Source organism: Polyodon spathula, chromosome 12 (genome assembly GCF_017654505.1).
Source record: "Polyodon spathula isolate WHYD16114869_AA chromosome 12, ASM1765450v1, whole genome shotgun sequence".
In the NCBI taxonomy this organism is placed as follows: domain Eukaryota; kingdom Metazoa; phylum Chordata; class Actinopteri; order Acipenseriformes; family Polyodontidae; genus Polyodon; species Polyodon spathula.
In genome coordinates, this window is record NC_054545.1 from 27,848,766 (window position 1) to 27,864,587 (window position 15,822).

A 15,822-nucleotide genomic window follows, 5' to 3' on the forward strand; every position below is an offset into this window, starting at 1 on the left:
TGGCTCATTAGGATTTCTCAAGAGATTGGTATGGCTGTCTTAGCTAAGAAAGTTGGACAGCTGTGGAGTATGTTTTACTCCAGGCCATCATTACAGCAAAAGATAAGCCAACCCGATATTAGATGCGGGGGTCTAATATTTAGTTTTTCTAAATAAGATAAAGAGACCTTACCAGCAAGTAAACTATGTATCTTGTTATCTGATCAGAGTTCCAATCTCTTGCATTATAGAGCCTGGCTGTTACCAGAATTATATATCTGTGGATGAAAAGTGAAAAATATGTGAATGAAAATGGAGTAGGGCACACGTAACTGTATTTACTGTTTAAACCGAGAGGTGGTTTTCCTGGTTGTCGCTGTGTTCCAGCAGCACAGCTTTGCCCGTTTGCAGCTCAGAGATAAGCTCTGGGCTGTTCGCTGTGAGGGTGTTGACTCTGTATTCCTGCCATCACTTTAGAAAATTGCACAGCGCAACCATAGCAGCTTCTATTGTGCCGTAACCTCTCAAAAAGCGCCAGAAGACCTTGTTATTCAGCTACTCAAACATACAAAAGAGAGTTAGAGCACAGTCCACTCCTAACCAACTTACTATCCTTTAGAAAAGGTTACTGTGGTATACCATGGAAAAAAATCTTGCAAAGCACAGTCAAATTATACTAAATTGTCAGTTCTTTGAAAGTAACCAGCTTTGTGTCTGTTCAGTGTCTGGGTGGCAGACCTTCAACATGGAATACACTGGCTGAATGAAGTGTTGTTTGTGCCTCAGTTAGGAAGCACTCTCCTTCTGGGAATCCTCTATCTACTGTACCCTGCCCTCACCAAGCTGGAGTGGCTCTAGAATGGGTTTACCAAATCAGCATCAATCCTCACCACCAACCCTAATACATAGATCCAGGAATTCTCAAAGTAGAGCTGTTATAAAAATAAACAAATTATTTTTATGGTAGAAGTGTGCTGCATGGAAACTGTTAAGGCTATTTATTTGGAAACTGCTGAAGGCATTATTCTAAACATCTATCAACTTGACTATTATGAAACTGATTTTTTTTTTTTTTTTTTAAGTTATAGATTAATTCTACTGAACAAAATAAATTATAAGAAAAAAAAAGACCCATCATTTGTAAAATATTGGCTTGTGAACAAGACGGTTAGCAGCCCGTTCAGTTCTAGAAGTGAATATGGCCCAGTTATTTGACAAAAGGAGAGTCATTCAGCCTAAGAAAGATTACCAACTGATAGGAACTCTGAGCAAAAATGTAAGGTCCTTTTAAACAGCCAGTAACTCTCCACTGTTTGAGACACAAATGCTGCCAAAGGGAAAGAAATGCATAAATGGTGTGATTTATGTTGCTGGAATAAAGGTTTGACAGACAAAACTTATGCAAGAGCATAAGATACTGGGCCCAATTCATAAAGCTAACCTCAGACTAGAGAATTATTTTATTTTATTTTTTTAAGTAACTCAATAAAGCATTGCGAAACGGGACAATTATTTTACATGTTTCAAGCACAAGACTAAATTTGTGGAAATACGTATACTATACTTCCTATACTAAATATAACGTGTACACATTATACAGTGGTGTATACACAAAACTAAACATACAATTGACTGTCATGTTGACAAAACCTTTTCTGTAAATGTCAGTGCTATTGCCTACCTTTGTCTTTTCCGTAATAGTGTGGTTCTCTACTGAATCCAAGTTTAAGTTTTCCGTAAAAATAAATAAATAAATAAATAAATACATTTAATAGTGCAAGGTTGTACACCACCACCTTGTGGACAGATTAAGGACTTTGGAGCAGGGGTTGAAATGGCCCTGATGGTAATCCATCACTTTTTGTTGCCATGTGTTATTTTTTTGTTGTGTTTTTTGTTTCTAATCCCTATGTATGTATACATCCATACATGTTATTTAAAAACATAATGCAAACAATTAGAAAAGATATATAACTATTATACTAAGCTTATTTTTGTTTACATAGATTGACTGTTAATAATACAACATGTACAGTATTGAAACACTTTTGGATGAAGCAGGCACATATATAACATATAACAAAAATAATCAACACCATTACATTATCAAATGCTTCTCAAAGATTCCAAATATTACATCATAAGGTTAATGATGTATGCAATGGGAAAGCCGGCCTTAATGAGCACCAACATTTTTGTTTAATTCAGCAAAACAGATCCCAAGATAACTGGGAATATGATTTTGTTTGCATAACATATGCATCTCTTATCATTAGATCAGTGTGTCCGAGCCAAAAATTCATTTACATTTGTATACATAACATTAAAATATTAATATGGTTTATATCTACTTATTGAATACAGTAATATATTATTACTGTGTATAATTATATTGCAGTACAAGAAGAAGAAGAAGAAGAAGAAAGCATTGACTGGATAAAGTTCTAAATGTATGTATGTGTGTATGTATGTATGTATGTATGTATGTTGTAAATCTTAATTACAGTCAGTCAGAAAAAAAATTCTAGATATGCATGACTTCCGATAGATGGCGCTGTAAACTTCCATTGAAACGTGTTTGGAGGTTTGCAGCGAGTCTGTGTGGAAGGAATCGAACTAGGTACCGATAAGAAGCACCATGGCGGACAAAGCTCAGCTGCAAGAGTCGATCAAAGCGCAAGGCGAAGTTGTCAGGAAACTTAAAGAAGCAAAGGCTAGCAAGGACCAGGTCAGTACCAGCAACTAAAAAAAAACGTTTTAAAATACTTTAAACAGAGAACACTAGACATGACACACAGAGGCGAAAACAGAACTGCGTTTTGGGTGCTGTCGAGTTACTGTATAGCTCTGGAAATGAAGGCCCCATGTGCGAAACGCAGGGTTAAAATTCAGTGTTAAACAACCAAATAAATAAAGGTGAAAAGGCAATTACCATTCTGTATATCGTAACCCACATGGGCACAAGAGATTGGAATGACTCGTAGAATTTAAATACAGTCTTGTTCTGGTCATCCTGCACGACCAGCTGATGCAATTCTGATGCAAGATAATCATCCTAAATTGCATTATATATCTGCATACATGTTTTTCCAAAAATATCAACAGGTGTGTGTGTGTGTGTGTGTGTGTGTGTGTGTTTTATTTAAGCAGTCATTAGCCCAATGTAATGACCTGTCACATTCACTTATGCTACTGTGTTTGTAGTAGAATATACAAACACAGTAGCATAAATGAAAGTGGGATGTGAAGAGCTGTACTGGTGAACCAGGAGGCACAGATATGGTCACCCTACCCTATCATTTTGACACTGCACTACTGCCTTTCCTGGCAACATGAACAAAATTGGACTGGATTTCTCGGCCCTCGGATTGGACTCTGTAACAGTGCTCTGTGGGCTGCGTCCTGTCACACACATACACAGGTATATACAAATCCTGACGTGGAAGAGACCATGCGTTAATATTACTTCTATTACTTTTTCAATATGTTTGTACTGTTCAAAAATACACCTTTTTTATTATATCCACATGCTACATTTAAAATGCAATGAAGTCTTGGCAGTAGTACTCACAAGCTGAACACGGTTTGATGGTTGCACTCGTTTTAGGAACCCATCACCACAAACATCTCGGGCTTGCCATTAGTCTGTAATTGATGATTTTTAAGTGTCACAAGCATACTATTTTATTGAGTAGCCCAGTGGCTGATTTTAATCTCTCTTTTAGATGGGGGATATGACTGTAAACACATGATACAGACAATCTAGATTTTAAGCGTCGGACTAAGAGCCTGGTCTGTTTGTACTTGTGCTCCAGATTGTAGAGGAAGTGGCGAAGCTGTTGGAACTCAAGGCTCAGCTGGGAACCGATGATGGCAAACAAACGTTCGTCCTCAAGACCCCAAAGGTACTGCCCTCCTAACACACGATAAAGTCCCTTTGTACTGAAAGTGGTACTGTTCCTGTTTTCATCTCAATTATTATTTGCATTACAGGGGACCAGGGACTATAACCCAAAGCAAATGGCCATCCGAGAAAGCGTGTTTAACACAATCATCAGCTGCTTCAAACGCCATGGTGCTGAGACCATTGACACCCCTGTGTTTGAGTTAAAGGTAAAGCTTATGTCAGCTAGACCAGGGATCACAGCTTGTGGTCTGTGAGTAAAGTAACCTAAAGCTAGAATTCATTACCCACTGCAAGCTGCTATTTCAATTGGATCTTAAATTACATGTATGTTTTTGATGTTCTGCAGGGTGCTGCTGAGGTGAAAAGACCTAAGCATGCAAGCTGAGAGCTTTCTTTCAGTGTAGTATTGTATCAGATTTTAAAAAGAAAAGGCTGCTAACATGTCATTCTTTCAAAACTGCACATAGCAAATAGAAATGCATGACAGCTATACCCCTGTTAATGTATTATTGTTTGTGTTATACCAGTGTTAACGCAGTATTGTCCTTTTGATTTGACAAGGAAACTCTAACAGGAAAATATGGTGAAGACTCCAAACTGATTTATGATCTGAAGGACCAAGGAGGAGAGCTGCTGTCTTTGCGCTATGATTTAACTGTATCCTTGTAATAAGCAGGATTCAGAGAGTTCATACTCACTATATAGGGCCAGCTCATGGATAAGGTGCTCAACTGTTCTTCGGAGGTGAGTTTTTTAACTATAATTTAGATTTATTTGTTCATTCTTTAACCAGTCAAAAGCTCATTGAGACCAAGGCCTCTTTTACAAGTATCCTGGCAAGATGACCAGAAACAGACAGCATTAATTTCACATCCCTTAAAGATAACATCACTCTTAAAGACAGTCACATTATACATTCATTCTGGGATCAGAAGCATTTACACTTTGATAATTCTATAATGACTGTATACTATACAAAATATATATGTGTGTGTGTGTGTGTGTGTGTGTGTGTGTGTGTGTGTATATGACAATATATATTACCCTAGTATATATATAATATATCTATTAATAGATGGATATATATAGGAGCATATATAGATAATGACAGTATATATATATATATATATATAATGGTATATATATATATAGTCAAATTAATTTGTTCAGTCTTCTCCCAGTTAGATTAAAATAAAAACATAATAATTTAACATTCACATGCACACATTGTTACTTTGACGGCCGTCTGGATTGTATAAGAATGAAAAGACATAGCAGACATGTACAAGCAAATGAAGAATTCTTAACATTTAAATACTAACTAGTTATTCAAATAATAACTAACTAATAAAATAACACAACACATACCAACACAGAAACACCCCAGAACAGCCTATGTCCTTTCCCGATTGCTGCACATGCTGCCACTCACATCGGCAGGGAAGATGAGTCTGTAGAAATCCTTAATCGGAGGCAGTAGAAAAATTTGTGTGCGTAAAAAACAAAAGGTTATGTCATTTTTTTTAAAGAAACCAACTGATTTGAATGTGTATTTTGGCAAATGCGTTTCCAGATATTTTCAGTTGAGTAACTGGGAACTGGCATGTTTCGGACTTTCAAAGAGGAAGTAAATGAAGTATACAAGTATACTGTAGGGAAGCAGTCTTTAGCTGGGCAAAGTTAAGTTGTGTATTATAATAAAGTAGTTTTGTGACCTTCACAGTGGGTCATTCTTGCCCATCTTAAGCCTCTTGTCACCCTTAACCCATTCCTGCTAGGTTCCATTTGCCCGATACCTAGCCATGAATAAAATCACTAACATTAAGAGATACCACATTGCGAAGGTGTACAGAAGGGACAACCCAGCCATGACAAAAGGGCGTTACAGGGAGTTCTATCAGTGTGTAAGTATGAGTCTTCCTATCTGTTAATGAGGCAGGTAGAATGATGCCTCTTAGGGATCCAGGGATATTGTGGGGGCGGCCGTATACACATCTGAGAGATTCACATATATTAAAGAACCTGTTCTGTCACACATTCCTTTTTTAATTGTACATACGGTGGCCCTAATGTAGCAGGTCATTTTTTTTTTTTTTAAAAACAGCCAGCTTCAAGTACGCTTTTTAATACCTGAATCTAAAGGGGAAAACACAATCTTTATACCATTAATTTTTACTTCTAGTTTTACTTTAAGCCAAGGGAAAGAAAACCTGGCTATCAGCCGAACTTAAAAAATCTGAATCATGTTAAAAGTGGCCAGGCATGGATCCTTTTTTAAAAAAAAAAAAAAAAAAAAGCTCTGGAAATAAAAAAAATAAAAATAAAAAAAGCCTGCCCCTGTATTAAAGTTTTATATGTGTTGCACGATTTCTGTTTTCCCATTTTCCAGGATTTCGATATTGCTGGCCAGTATGATCCCATGATTCCTGATGCCGAGTGCATAAAAGTTGTCCATGAGATACTGACTCAGCTGCAGCTTGGAGATTTCCGTATTAAAGTAAGAATACAGAAGATCAGTACAGAGCCTAGTTGGCACGTGGATAAGGATTACGCTATTGTCTAAAGAATCTGGGGCATAGTACAAGGTTTTTATGTTAAAAATATAACCAGGTTTGTATTTTTCTTTATAAATGAAAATAATTACCATGCTATGTAACACGAAGTAGTACAAGTGTTTGTCCCTGGGCGAAGATTTCTAATTTACATATTCAGTTTAAAAATAGTTCTTGTGTGTGGTGCTTTAAATGGAAAAAATGATGAGCTGTGAATGGTTGGTTAGGATTCGGTGAGAAGTGCACCCCATCTGGCCTTTTCAGTAGAGCATGGGCTTCATTTACTTTGTTTTCTACTTTTTTTTATACAAAGGTTAATGACCGTCGGATTTTGGATGGCATGTTTGCGGTTTGTGGCGTCCCAGATGACAAGTTCCGGGCCATTTGCTCAACAGTAGACAAACTAGATAAGGTAACTGTTTAAAATGGGCTGCCAGTAACATGCTCCTGCAGTCTCGGTGCGGGTCAGACGAGTCAAGAGCTCATGCAATTCTCTCTGGTTGCAGGCCTCTTGGGAGGAGGTTAAGAATGAGATGGTTGGAGAGAAGGGCTTGGCTCCTGAGGCTGCAGACAGGATCGGTGGATACGTCAGAATGCACGGTATGGCAGCACTGAACCTCTCTGCTCTAGAGGTGCTCATTCTGAACCACCGGAGGGCTGCACTTGACATGACGTTAACATTAATTTGCAGGTGGCTTTGATCTGGCAGAAACGCTCCTTCAAGACCCACAGCTGTCCCAAAACAAACACGCACTTGATGGGCTCACTGACATGAAGCATCTCTTCAAATACCTGGAGCTCTTCAAAGTCACTGATAAGGTAAGGGTGTTACCTGCTGACTTGCTCTGCTGGACTTTCTCTTTCCTCTGGCCTGTGAAGTGCTCAAGTCTTTTTAATTGACCTGTATTGCTGCTTTTCATACACTTCTCAACTAGCCCAGAGCTAAAATCCAGTAAAACAAATTTGCTAACATGCTTAGTACTGTGTTAGAAAGCCCATTATATTCCATCTGATCTGCACATGAGTATAAATAACATAGTGTGTGCAACCTTTGCTGTGCTGTACTTGCTTTTGCACACACAAACACTCAAAATAATATTACTAACAAACACAATTGATTCATTATCGAAACTAACCAGGGTAGGATTACTTAATTTGGCATGTGACCTTATTCCCTGATTCCCCTAGCAAGTCTAGCCCGAGTGTGTCTGTACTATAATAAAACGTTCTTAGTGAGTGGTGTCTTTATGCATTATGAATCTTAAGGTATATGCAACAGTTTTGTGTTTCTTCATGTGTTTTGATGCATGCTGACCAACGTGTGTTTATTTTAGGTGATCTTCGACTTAAGCCTGGCCCGTGGTCTTGATTACTACACTGGGGTGATCTACGAGGCGGTCTTGACTCAGCCACAGAATGACCACCTTTCTGAGGAGCTGGTCAGTGTGGGCAGCGTGGCCGGAGGAGGCCGCTACGACGGGCTGGTCGGAATGTTTGACCCCAAAGGAAGGAAGGTGCCCTGTGTGGGAGTCAGCGTTGGGATCGAGAGGGTCTTCTCAATCCTGGAACAGAAGTTAGAGGTAACACTGTCTTTGTCTGCATGTTATCCACATTCAGTGTCCCACTATCGTATTCTTGCCCGTTTCCACAGCCTAGTGCTACTGTTGGGGTTTAAAGTGCTCTCTGAAGTCTGTTTCTTCTTGGGTTTTTAATGTCAGGCCTCTGAAGAGAAGGTCCGAACCACAGAAACTCAGGTCCTAGTGGCCTCTGCACAGAAGAACCTGCTGGAAGAGAGATTAAAACTGACATCTGAGCTGTGGGATGCTGGGATAAAAGTGAGTAAAAACTTTGAGCAATGGTTTAGGTGGCTTGCTTGGTTCCAAAATAGTCTCTGGAAGGTCAATGTTAACTGTTGATCTGTACCTGTGCCTTTTTATAGCACTTCTTTTTTTTCCTACCATTTCACTGTTGATGCAATATAAATGTTTGAACAGTGTTCTTGTCTCGCTGCTGTAATTTCACATCAGCTCTGCTCTTTTTGTGCCCAAGCTCTCTGGGCTGCATCCATCAAGCCCAACCCACAGCTTAATAATACTCCCCCAAGCACGGCCCCCTGTGCACTCCTTTACTGACGGTAGGCATAGGTATGAGGATCACTGGCAATGCTGCAGAACAGTGTCAAGATTATTTACAGTACACACAAATAATAATTCTAAATGCAAAAGGACTACTCCTACTAACAGGGGATTTAATAACTGACTTTGAAATGGTATGACGTCTTGCCTGGATTGTTCATTTTGCTTGTATAGACTTTGTCCTGGATTTTAACTTTAGGCAGAGGTCCTGTATAAGAAGAACCCAAAGCTTCTGAGCCAGTTGCAACACTGTGAAGAGACAGGAATCCCGCTCGTCGCTATTATCGGAGAGCAGGAACTGAAGGAGGGGGTTGTCAAACTCAGAAATGTAGCCACCAGAGAAGAGGTGTGTGTGTGCTTTTATGTAATAACTCGTAGGTGCTTCACACACGTAAGCTCATAAGGTAATAGGCTGTATAGCTGTTTGAAAATCAAGTCTGTTAAGTCATTAGTCATTTTTCCACAATGAGTTTTGTTTAAAGTAACACATCCGCAGCTTCCCCTTTCTACCTCTTTGTGTACTTGCTGATGTGCATGGATGCATTTACGACTCCCCCTTTTTTACATTTTGACAGGTTGATGTGTCTCGAGTTACCCTGGTAGAAGAAGTCAAGAAGAGAACCATCCAGTCGTAGACCATGTGATCTTCACCTAGCCATGCACCCTCCTTTATCTGCCCTGTGTTCAAATGCTTGTACTTTCAGCAATGCTGCAGAACTTATTTAAAAATACAATCACTGCGCTTGTAATATTTAAGGACTGTCAAACAAGGGTTTGGTATTTACTGACTTGAAACAAATGTCAAAGGCCCAGTCGCTGCATTCCATCCTTCTTTCACTTGCCATTGTAAATGCTTGTGAGTTGTTGTGCTTGTTGTATTACACCCCAGACATGTTCAGCGCATATTATTTATTTACTATTAGCAGTCTCCAGATAATGCTGCTTAATGGCATAAGGGGTAGAAAATCAAGTTACTTTAATAATTTAGGACATTGTTAGAACAAAAGCATGGACTGGAAGTACTGACTTTTCCAAATACAGTACTTATATGAACCTCGAAAGCAGGGATCTCCAACCCTGGTCCTGGTGAGCCTAAGTCCTGCATGTTTTCTAGGTGTCTTTACATCATCAATGGCTAAAGATCTGGAACACCTGTTAATCTTGACCAATTAAGCCAATAATTAGTGCTGTTAAGTAACAGAGCTCGGTTGAAAAGAAAACCAGAAGACGCAGTACCTCTCCAAGACCAGGGTTGGAGGCCCCTGTGCTAAAGAACGGTGTCAGTCAAACCGCTGATTTAATTGTGAACTACAAGAATTAGAAACAAACAAACTGGCTGTTTGGGGGCTTTTTAGGAGGAGGTCAATTAACTTTTCCCTTTTCTGGACGCATACAGCAGGGGTGGCCAAAGTTGGCCTTTCCAATTCTGATCTTTGTTCGAACTGTTATAAATGTGTTTAATTGAACTCATTAAATCTCCAGTCAGACCCTAAAGTAGTTAATTATCTCATTGCACCTCTTAAACCTGGAGTGGAATAGTCCTCCAAGACTGTAATTGGACACCCTTGGCATACAGGTATAGCAGAACACTGTGCCTTTCAACTTGCACACAGGGGAAGTTGCAAAAAAAATAATTTGATGAGCTCAAAAAAACAAACCAGCTTATTTGCTGCCACAGAACTTTCATTTTAAAATGGTACAAGAAGGCAGAGCACACAATAACCTATTAGTAAGTTGTTTTTTTGTTTGCATTTGGCTTTTAAGAGACCTCCTTATTTCAAAAATAAAATAATGATTAGTGTCTTGTATAAGTAGACCTCAGTTGTTTACTGTGAGAGGTATGGTATGATGAAGGCCTGTTTATTCTGCATGGCCCACCAGATGCTGAAATACAAATAAGCAGAGCAAGGTAAATTTGTTATGTAATAATAGGTGGCCCTATTGAGTGGTTGTTAAAAGCAGATCTGACTGCATTGGTTATCCATATTAGTACAACTCTTATAATGTCCATTAGTTAAAATATCACTAGCGCCACTGTCATGATTATAAATCTGGATTGGTTTTATGAAAGTCAGTCAAATTTTAAAAGGGTCTTGCTATATAAGTGAAATAACATGAGCTGGCAATGCACACAGCTGCAGAAAGACATGATGATACAGTGCATCCATGTTAAATAAAGGCCACTGGAGACTTGAATTGTCTGTACTTCCTGTGTATACCGTATGCTTAATGTAAAATTTTCCTGATGCTGCATGTCTAAACAGTTTGATATCTTTGTGTTCTGCATGATTCCATTTTCGCTGACTCTTCAAGGCTCCTGAAGTGAGGTGGAGAAGCATACACAATTAACCAAAGCCTGCAAGCCTCACTCCAGAGGAAAAAAAAAACAAACAGCCATGCAGTCTTTTCAGAAGCACAGTGTTCTAAAACACAAATAGAATAAAAAAAAAAAAACAGGTGAGCTATTAGTAGGAAATGCAGATCATGCAACGAGTCCTTTGAAGATGTATGTGAAGGTAATTGGCAAGGTCAAGGAAATTCCATAGAGATATTAGATACTCTTCCACAAATAATGTTGTAACCAAATTTCATCACAACTGACATACCAACACAAGAATGCCTTCACTACAACCCTGTGGAGGTACATACCCAGTAATGGATTTGTAAGTCTGGCAAGCCTATACCTGAAAAGGTAACTGCCTTATTTTGACAGAGTCTGGAAGTGTACATATGTAACACACTTTGGTTTTTAATAATTTTTTTTTAATTAAAACTACAGATGTACTTACAAAAACTGAACATGCAAAAGAAAAACCGTGAGTCAAGAACAAAGTGCAAACATTCATAACGTGATTATTACTTAAAAAAAAAAAAAAACAATTTTAAAATGTGTTTATAAGTTAAACTTAAAGTGCAAAAAAACCCACAACATTAAATTAACAATAACATCAAACTATGGGTACACACTAATGAACTAAATACCATACCAGCAAAGTATCAAAGTGTTAAATTTAAAACATCAATTAAAACAAATGATATATTAAAATAAAACAAAGAATCAGGAATCCCCTGAATGAAATCTTAACATAAAATAGTGGCCCAAGAAATGAGCCAGCAGCTGGCTTTAAGGATATACGGAACTACCCCACTGACAAGGCCTTGAGAATTTGGCTTGCCGCTGCCATCTTCACCTCCTCCTGAACTGTTACTAAGCAACCCGCCAGGATTTTTACAACTCCTTTAAAGGGTAATGGTAAACCTGGAACGAAAACTTTGACACTGAAATACTGGTAGCCGTCTGGTCCAGTATGAACCAACTGCATATCGTACCATGGACTGCCAAACCTGCAGTGAATACACAGCTGATTAAAAGAGGTAACCGCATCCAATCTCGCCTCTTTGGAGGGTTGGTTTATATTGAAGGTGTATTGCTGGTCATCATCCTGGGAGCTTGGTTTCTGATAAACTGGGCAATAAGAGGGCCCAGACAGCACAGGTGGAACAAAACCTTCAGATAACGGGACTTCCGCTTGCAGGTGCAGCAAGGAAAGGAAGGAACTTGTGTCTGGTTTCTTAACATTTTTTCTGGTGCCAGGTTCAGCACTTCTCTTCATAAAACCTGGATCGGTATCCATAGCCAGCTTCTTTTTGTTCTGGGTTTTTGGTTTTCCCATCTGATTGAACCATTGAACTGTTATGGACATGCCATACTTCTTAAATTCTAAAGAAGGGGAAAAGAAACAAAACATCAATATAGGAATATGATGAGGATTCTCTAAATACTTAGAAAGTGCAAAGGATTTGGGGTACAAAGGGTCCCAGTATACAGTGAGATCCTCAAGTATTGACAGCCTCTACTAATTCCAATTTCACCCCCCCCCCACCCCCCGTCCCCAACATAATCAATGTTGATTTTGAATCAACTCTGGATTAAAAACATAACGGTTCCTGGTCTACAGACATCTGGATTGAGTTTGAGAGGTGAAAAAAAATCTATAGTTATTACATATTACTTGACTATTGGTGGTATTCCTCCACACTGCCTATTGATACAGGCAACAGGAAGAGTGATAATGTTCACACAAGTGTGCTTCCTCAATATGAGCAACCAATACCTTAGCATCCATCAGGTAACCAGGCTACAGGCATGACATCACAGCACAAAAGCTTGATATAAATTTAAACATTAAACCAGGCCCATGGGTCTACTTGATTTTATTATGAAAACAAAACATGAATACAAATATATAACTCATAAGAAGTGTTACCTTCCACTATGTCTTTCTTTGCCATTGAAGCAGCGTGATGTGACACATACTGCACAGCAGCAGACGCTTTCTCACTCCCCTTGGGGCTGGGCTTTATTTCTAGGTCCTCCACTCCCTCGGTGACGTTTCTGAGGAGCAACAGGATCATGTCTTTCTCCACAGCCCTGGGCAGCTCATCGAGGAGCAGCACCCGTTTCTCTGTACTCTTACGCACCGTGATGTAACATCCGTTCTGCAGCTCGTAGCGGTTAAACATTCGAATGGCTGCTTCAGCACTTTCAGGGTCAGTGTACTTGGCGTAGGCAAAGCCGCGATTCTGCCCGCTGAAGTTCATCATGAGCCTGAACTCGTAGAGCATGCCTGCCCGCTGGAACAAGGGGATGAGCCTGTCTTCATAGACATCCCGGGGGATCTGATTGATGAAAACCTCACAGCCAGAGGAAGGGGGGAATCCTGTCCAACCTGAAGAGACAAAGCAAAGTAAAAACCTCTGTTTTCCCTTGACTCCCTATCCACTTTGGTATCCTTGGCATGTTGTAGTTGCTTTGCATACGGGCAAATAACATGGTATAAAACACGTTTATATTTATGAAATTTATGCTGATGATGTTTACTGGGATGCCCCAAAAAGAAAACAAATATACATCAACCACTTTTACTGTTTTCTCAAAATCCACATTTATAGATGCAGATTCTGTCATTCACAAATACATTTTACAATAATTCTGTACAAGGTAAGTATGAATATCAATACCAAGTACAACTGCATTAATAGTTAACTAGATATATAAAAAGTACTACAATTACTTTTGTAGTTGATATCCGTCTAATTTCTAAGATTAAAACACACAACTGTGTCTTGAAAAATGTATCAATGAAGGAATACAAAATGAAGCACCATTACCTGGTGGAGGACCTCCATATTTTCTCTGCCCATTTATTTGAACCAGGCAGATCCCCGTTTTCTGTGCCCATGTTTCTAAGTTTGCCAAGCTCTCCTGGTTTAAAACCGCAAAGATGAATTCCTGAAAAGAGATCTGTGAATTAGGGATACAACGACTATGATTTTTTCCAAACCCAAACCAACATTTTAATTCCGGGCACTAAGCCTGTCGCATTTTCAGGAGCTCATCTCGCACTTTGCTGCATCTACAGGATTAATATTAACATCGCTTAATTTGTATATAGTAACATAAATCAAATGTTATGACAAGACAAACCAGGTTGATTGTGACATGTCTCAGTGTCAGTGGGGACAACCACTCGTCATACTGTTAGTTGATAAAATGTGTTGGCGCTACTAGGTATACAGAAACTGTGGTAGTTGGCTTAAAGTATTCGCAAACATATAACCTAGACTTTTCAAACATTAATGTGAATTTGTTTAAAAAATGCATAGGCCTACTTTAGTGACAGCTGAAACTAAATGTTTGCCCGTCTGCTTATTTGCCATCCTATTCTAGGATTTCTCGACCTACAAATGTCACCCGTTTTCTTTGTATATGTCTAGTTAATACATTTTTGGAGGTGCTGCTAAAACTGAGCTTAACAGTAAAACCTTGTTTATCCAAACAGCCGCTTGTTATCCTGTCTGTGTTGTGCCCTTCTGCCCCGTTTTCAGAAAATACTTTATTCAGCCCTCAAGTCTCTGGCATATTACAGTTCTGCACTGCATTATGCATTTTAAAAATGTACAGGAGTCGTATATCTTTTTAGCGAGGTTTCTTCATTAGACGTACGGACATTTGTTTTTAATTAAAAATAATGTCGGCTGCTTACTTTTAATATCTGTTCTGCACCCAGATTACTCTGCCCACTTTAACAAGAGATATATCTCAAGGGTGTTAAATAAACTCTTTGTTATTGATTAGCATGTGTTCGATCAAAAGCATTTTCAGAAATTAAAGAGTTAGGCTGAGGTCTCACTTTGGAAAGTGTTGTGTCAGATTACTTTATCACAAATATATTTACAGTATTACTGTTGCACTGAGGATATGTTCATGCTGCCAACGAGGAGGGTCGTTCAAACCTGCACATACTTAAATAAATAAAATAAAATAAAACGCACATCTGGAACCGTATGCATTTACTTAATACTATCATCAGATAAATGAGCAATAAACAGACCAGTCGTTAAATAAATAAATAAATAAATAAAGACACAGAATGTTAACGTATTTCCTTACGTTAAAATGTTCCTTCCTTTAGTTCGAACATTTTAATGTATTAATCACCAAGAAAATGTAGGTTGTCAAATAGAATGAAGTACTGGTGGTTTGGAGAAGGTCATTAATCAGTTGACGCCAGTAGGCCTACACAAACCGAACTCTCTCGCGGTACCAAGCAAAACAAGCTTTTTTTTTCTTCTACATATAAAAAAGTACAGTATGTGTTGATGGTCAGACACATTGCACAGTGGCTTGCACTAATTACATAACAAACCATTTCTACCATGCTTAAATAATTAGCACCAATTAGCAGAAACGTTGTTTTCAGCTTAAATTAACATGTACAAACACAAACATTAATTTGTCTCCTTAACATAATTTTTCAGCATTCTCATTTTTGTTCGTACGTTTTAATTTTTACCTTATACGATTTTAAACAAAATGCATTTAACTTGTAAAACGTTCTGCTTCTCAAAATTCTAAACATGACATCAATAAGCAAAACACGAACTTTGTCTTTGCATACCTCTGTTTGCTCTCCTTCAATCATTTTCTTTCATAAGATGTTTTCTCCAGACAACTTGTCTTCTCACCCGTCCTGTTTTGTAAAATCTCAGCTAATACCCCTGCCTCACGTTTTAAACTGTTCACTGTCTTTGAGAGCGCCGCGACCATATCTTATTGGTTCATTTTGCCGGTGGGTGAGTGTCAACATGAACTCCAAACATTGTTGCCATATTAGCATTTCATTATTTATTTATTTATTTATTTAATTTATTTTTTAATAGCTTTTGATTCCCTAAAGCTTTAAAA

General features: G+C 38.5%; 2 protein-coding genes across 2 annotated transcripts; one reads left to right on the forward strand and one right to left on the reverse strand.

Moving 5' to 3' along the window:
• Positions 1–2,558: 2,558 nt before the first annotated feature.
• Positions 2,559–10,769, forward strand: LOC121324550 (histidine--tRNA ligase-like). The gene is made up of 13 exons (XM_041266573.1): positions 2,559–2,707; positions 3,795–3,884; positions 3,973–4,092; positions 4,448–4,543; positions 5,665–5,790; positions 6,276–6,383; positions 6,752–6,850; positions 6,945–7,038; positions 7,130–7,257; positions 7,773–8,018; positions 8,157–8,273; positions 8,773–8,919; positions 9,149–10,769. Exons 1-13 carry the CDS (start codon positions 2,618–2,620, stop codon positions 9,206–9,208), a joined length of 1,521 nt encoding a protein of 506 aa, XP_041122507.1. The 5' UTR covers positions 2,559–2,617; the 3' UTR covers positions 9,209–10,769.
• An 869-nt stretch (positions 10,770–11,638) lies between these two features.
• Positions 11,639–15,559, reverse strand: LOC121323773 (dead end protein 1-like). Its single transcript, XM_041264976.1, has 4 exons — positions 15,536–15,559; positions 13,746–13,866; positions 12,842–13,303; positions 11,639–12,294 (listed from the first exon to the last, which is right to left on the reverse strand). The coding sequence occupies exons 1-4, from the start codon at positions 15,557–15,559 to the stop codon at positions 11,714–11,716; spliced, it is 1,188 nt and encodes a 395-aa protein (XP_041120910.1). The 3' UTR covers positions 11,639–11,713.
• Positions 15,560–15,822: the final 263 nt, after the last annotated feature.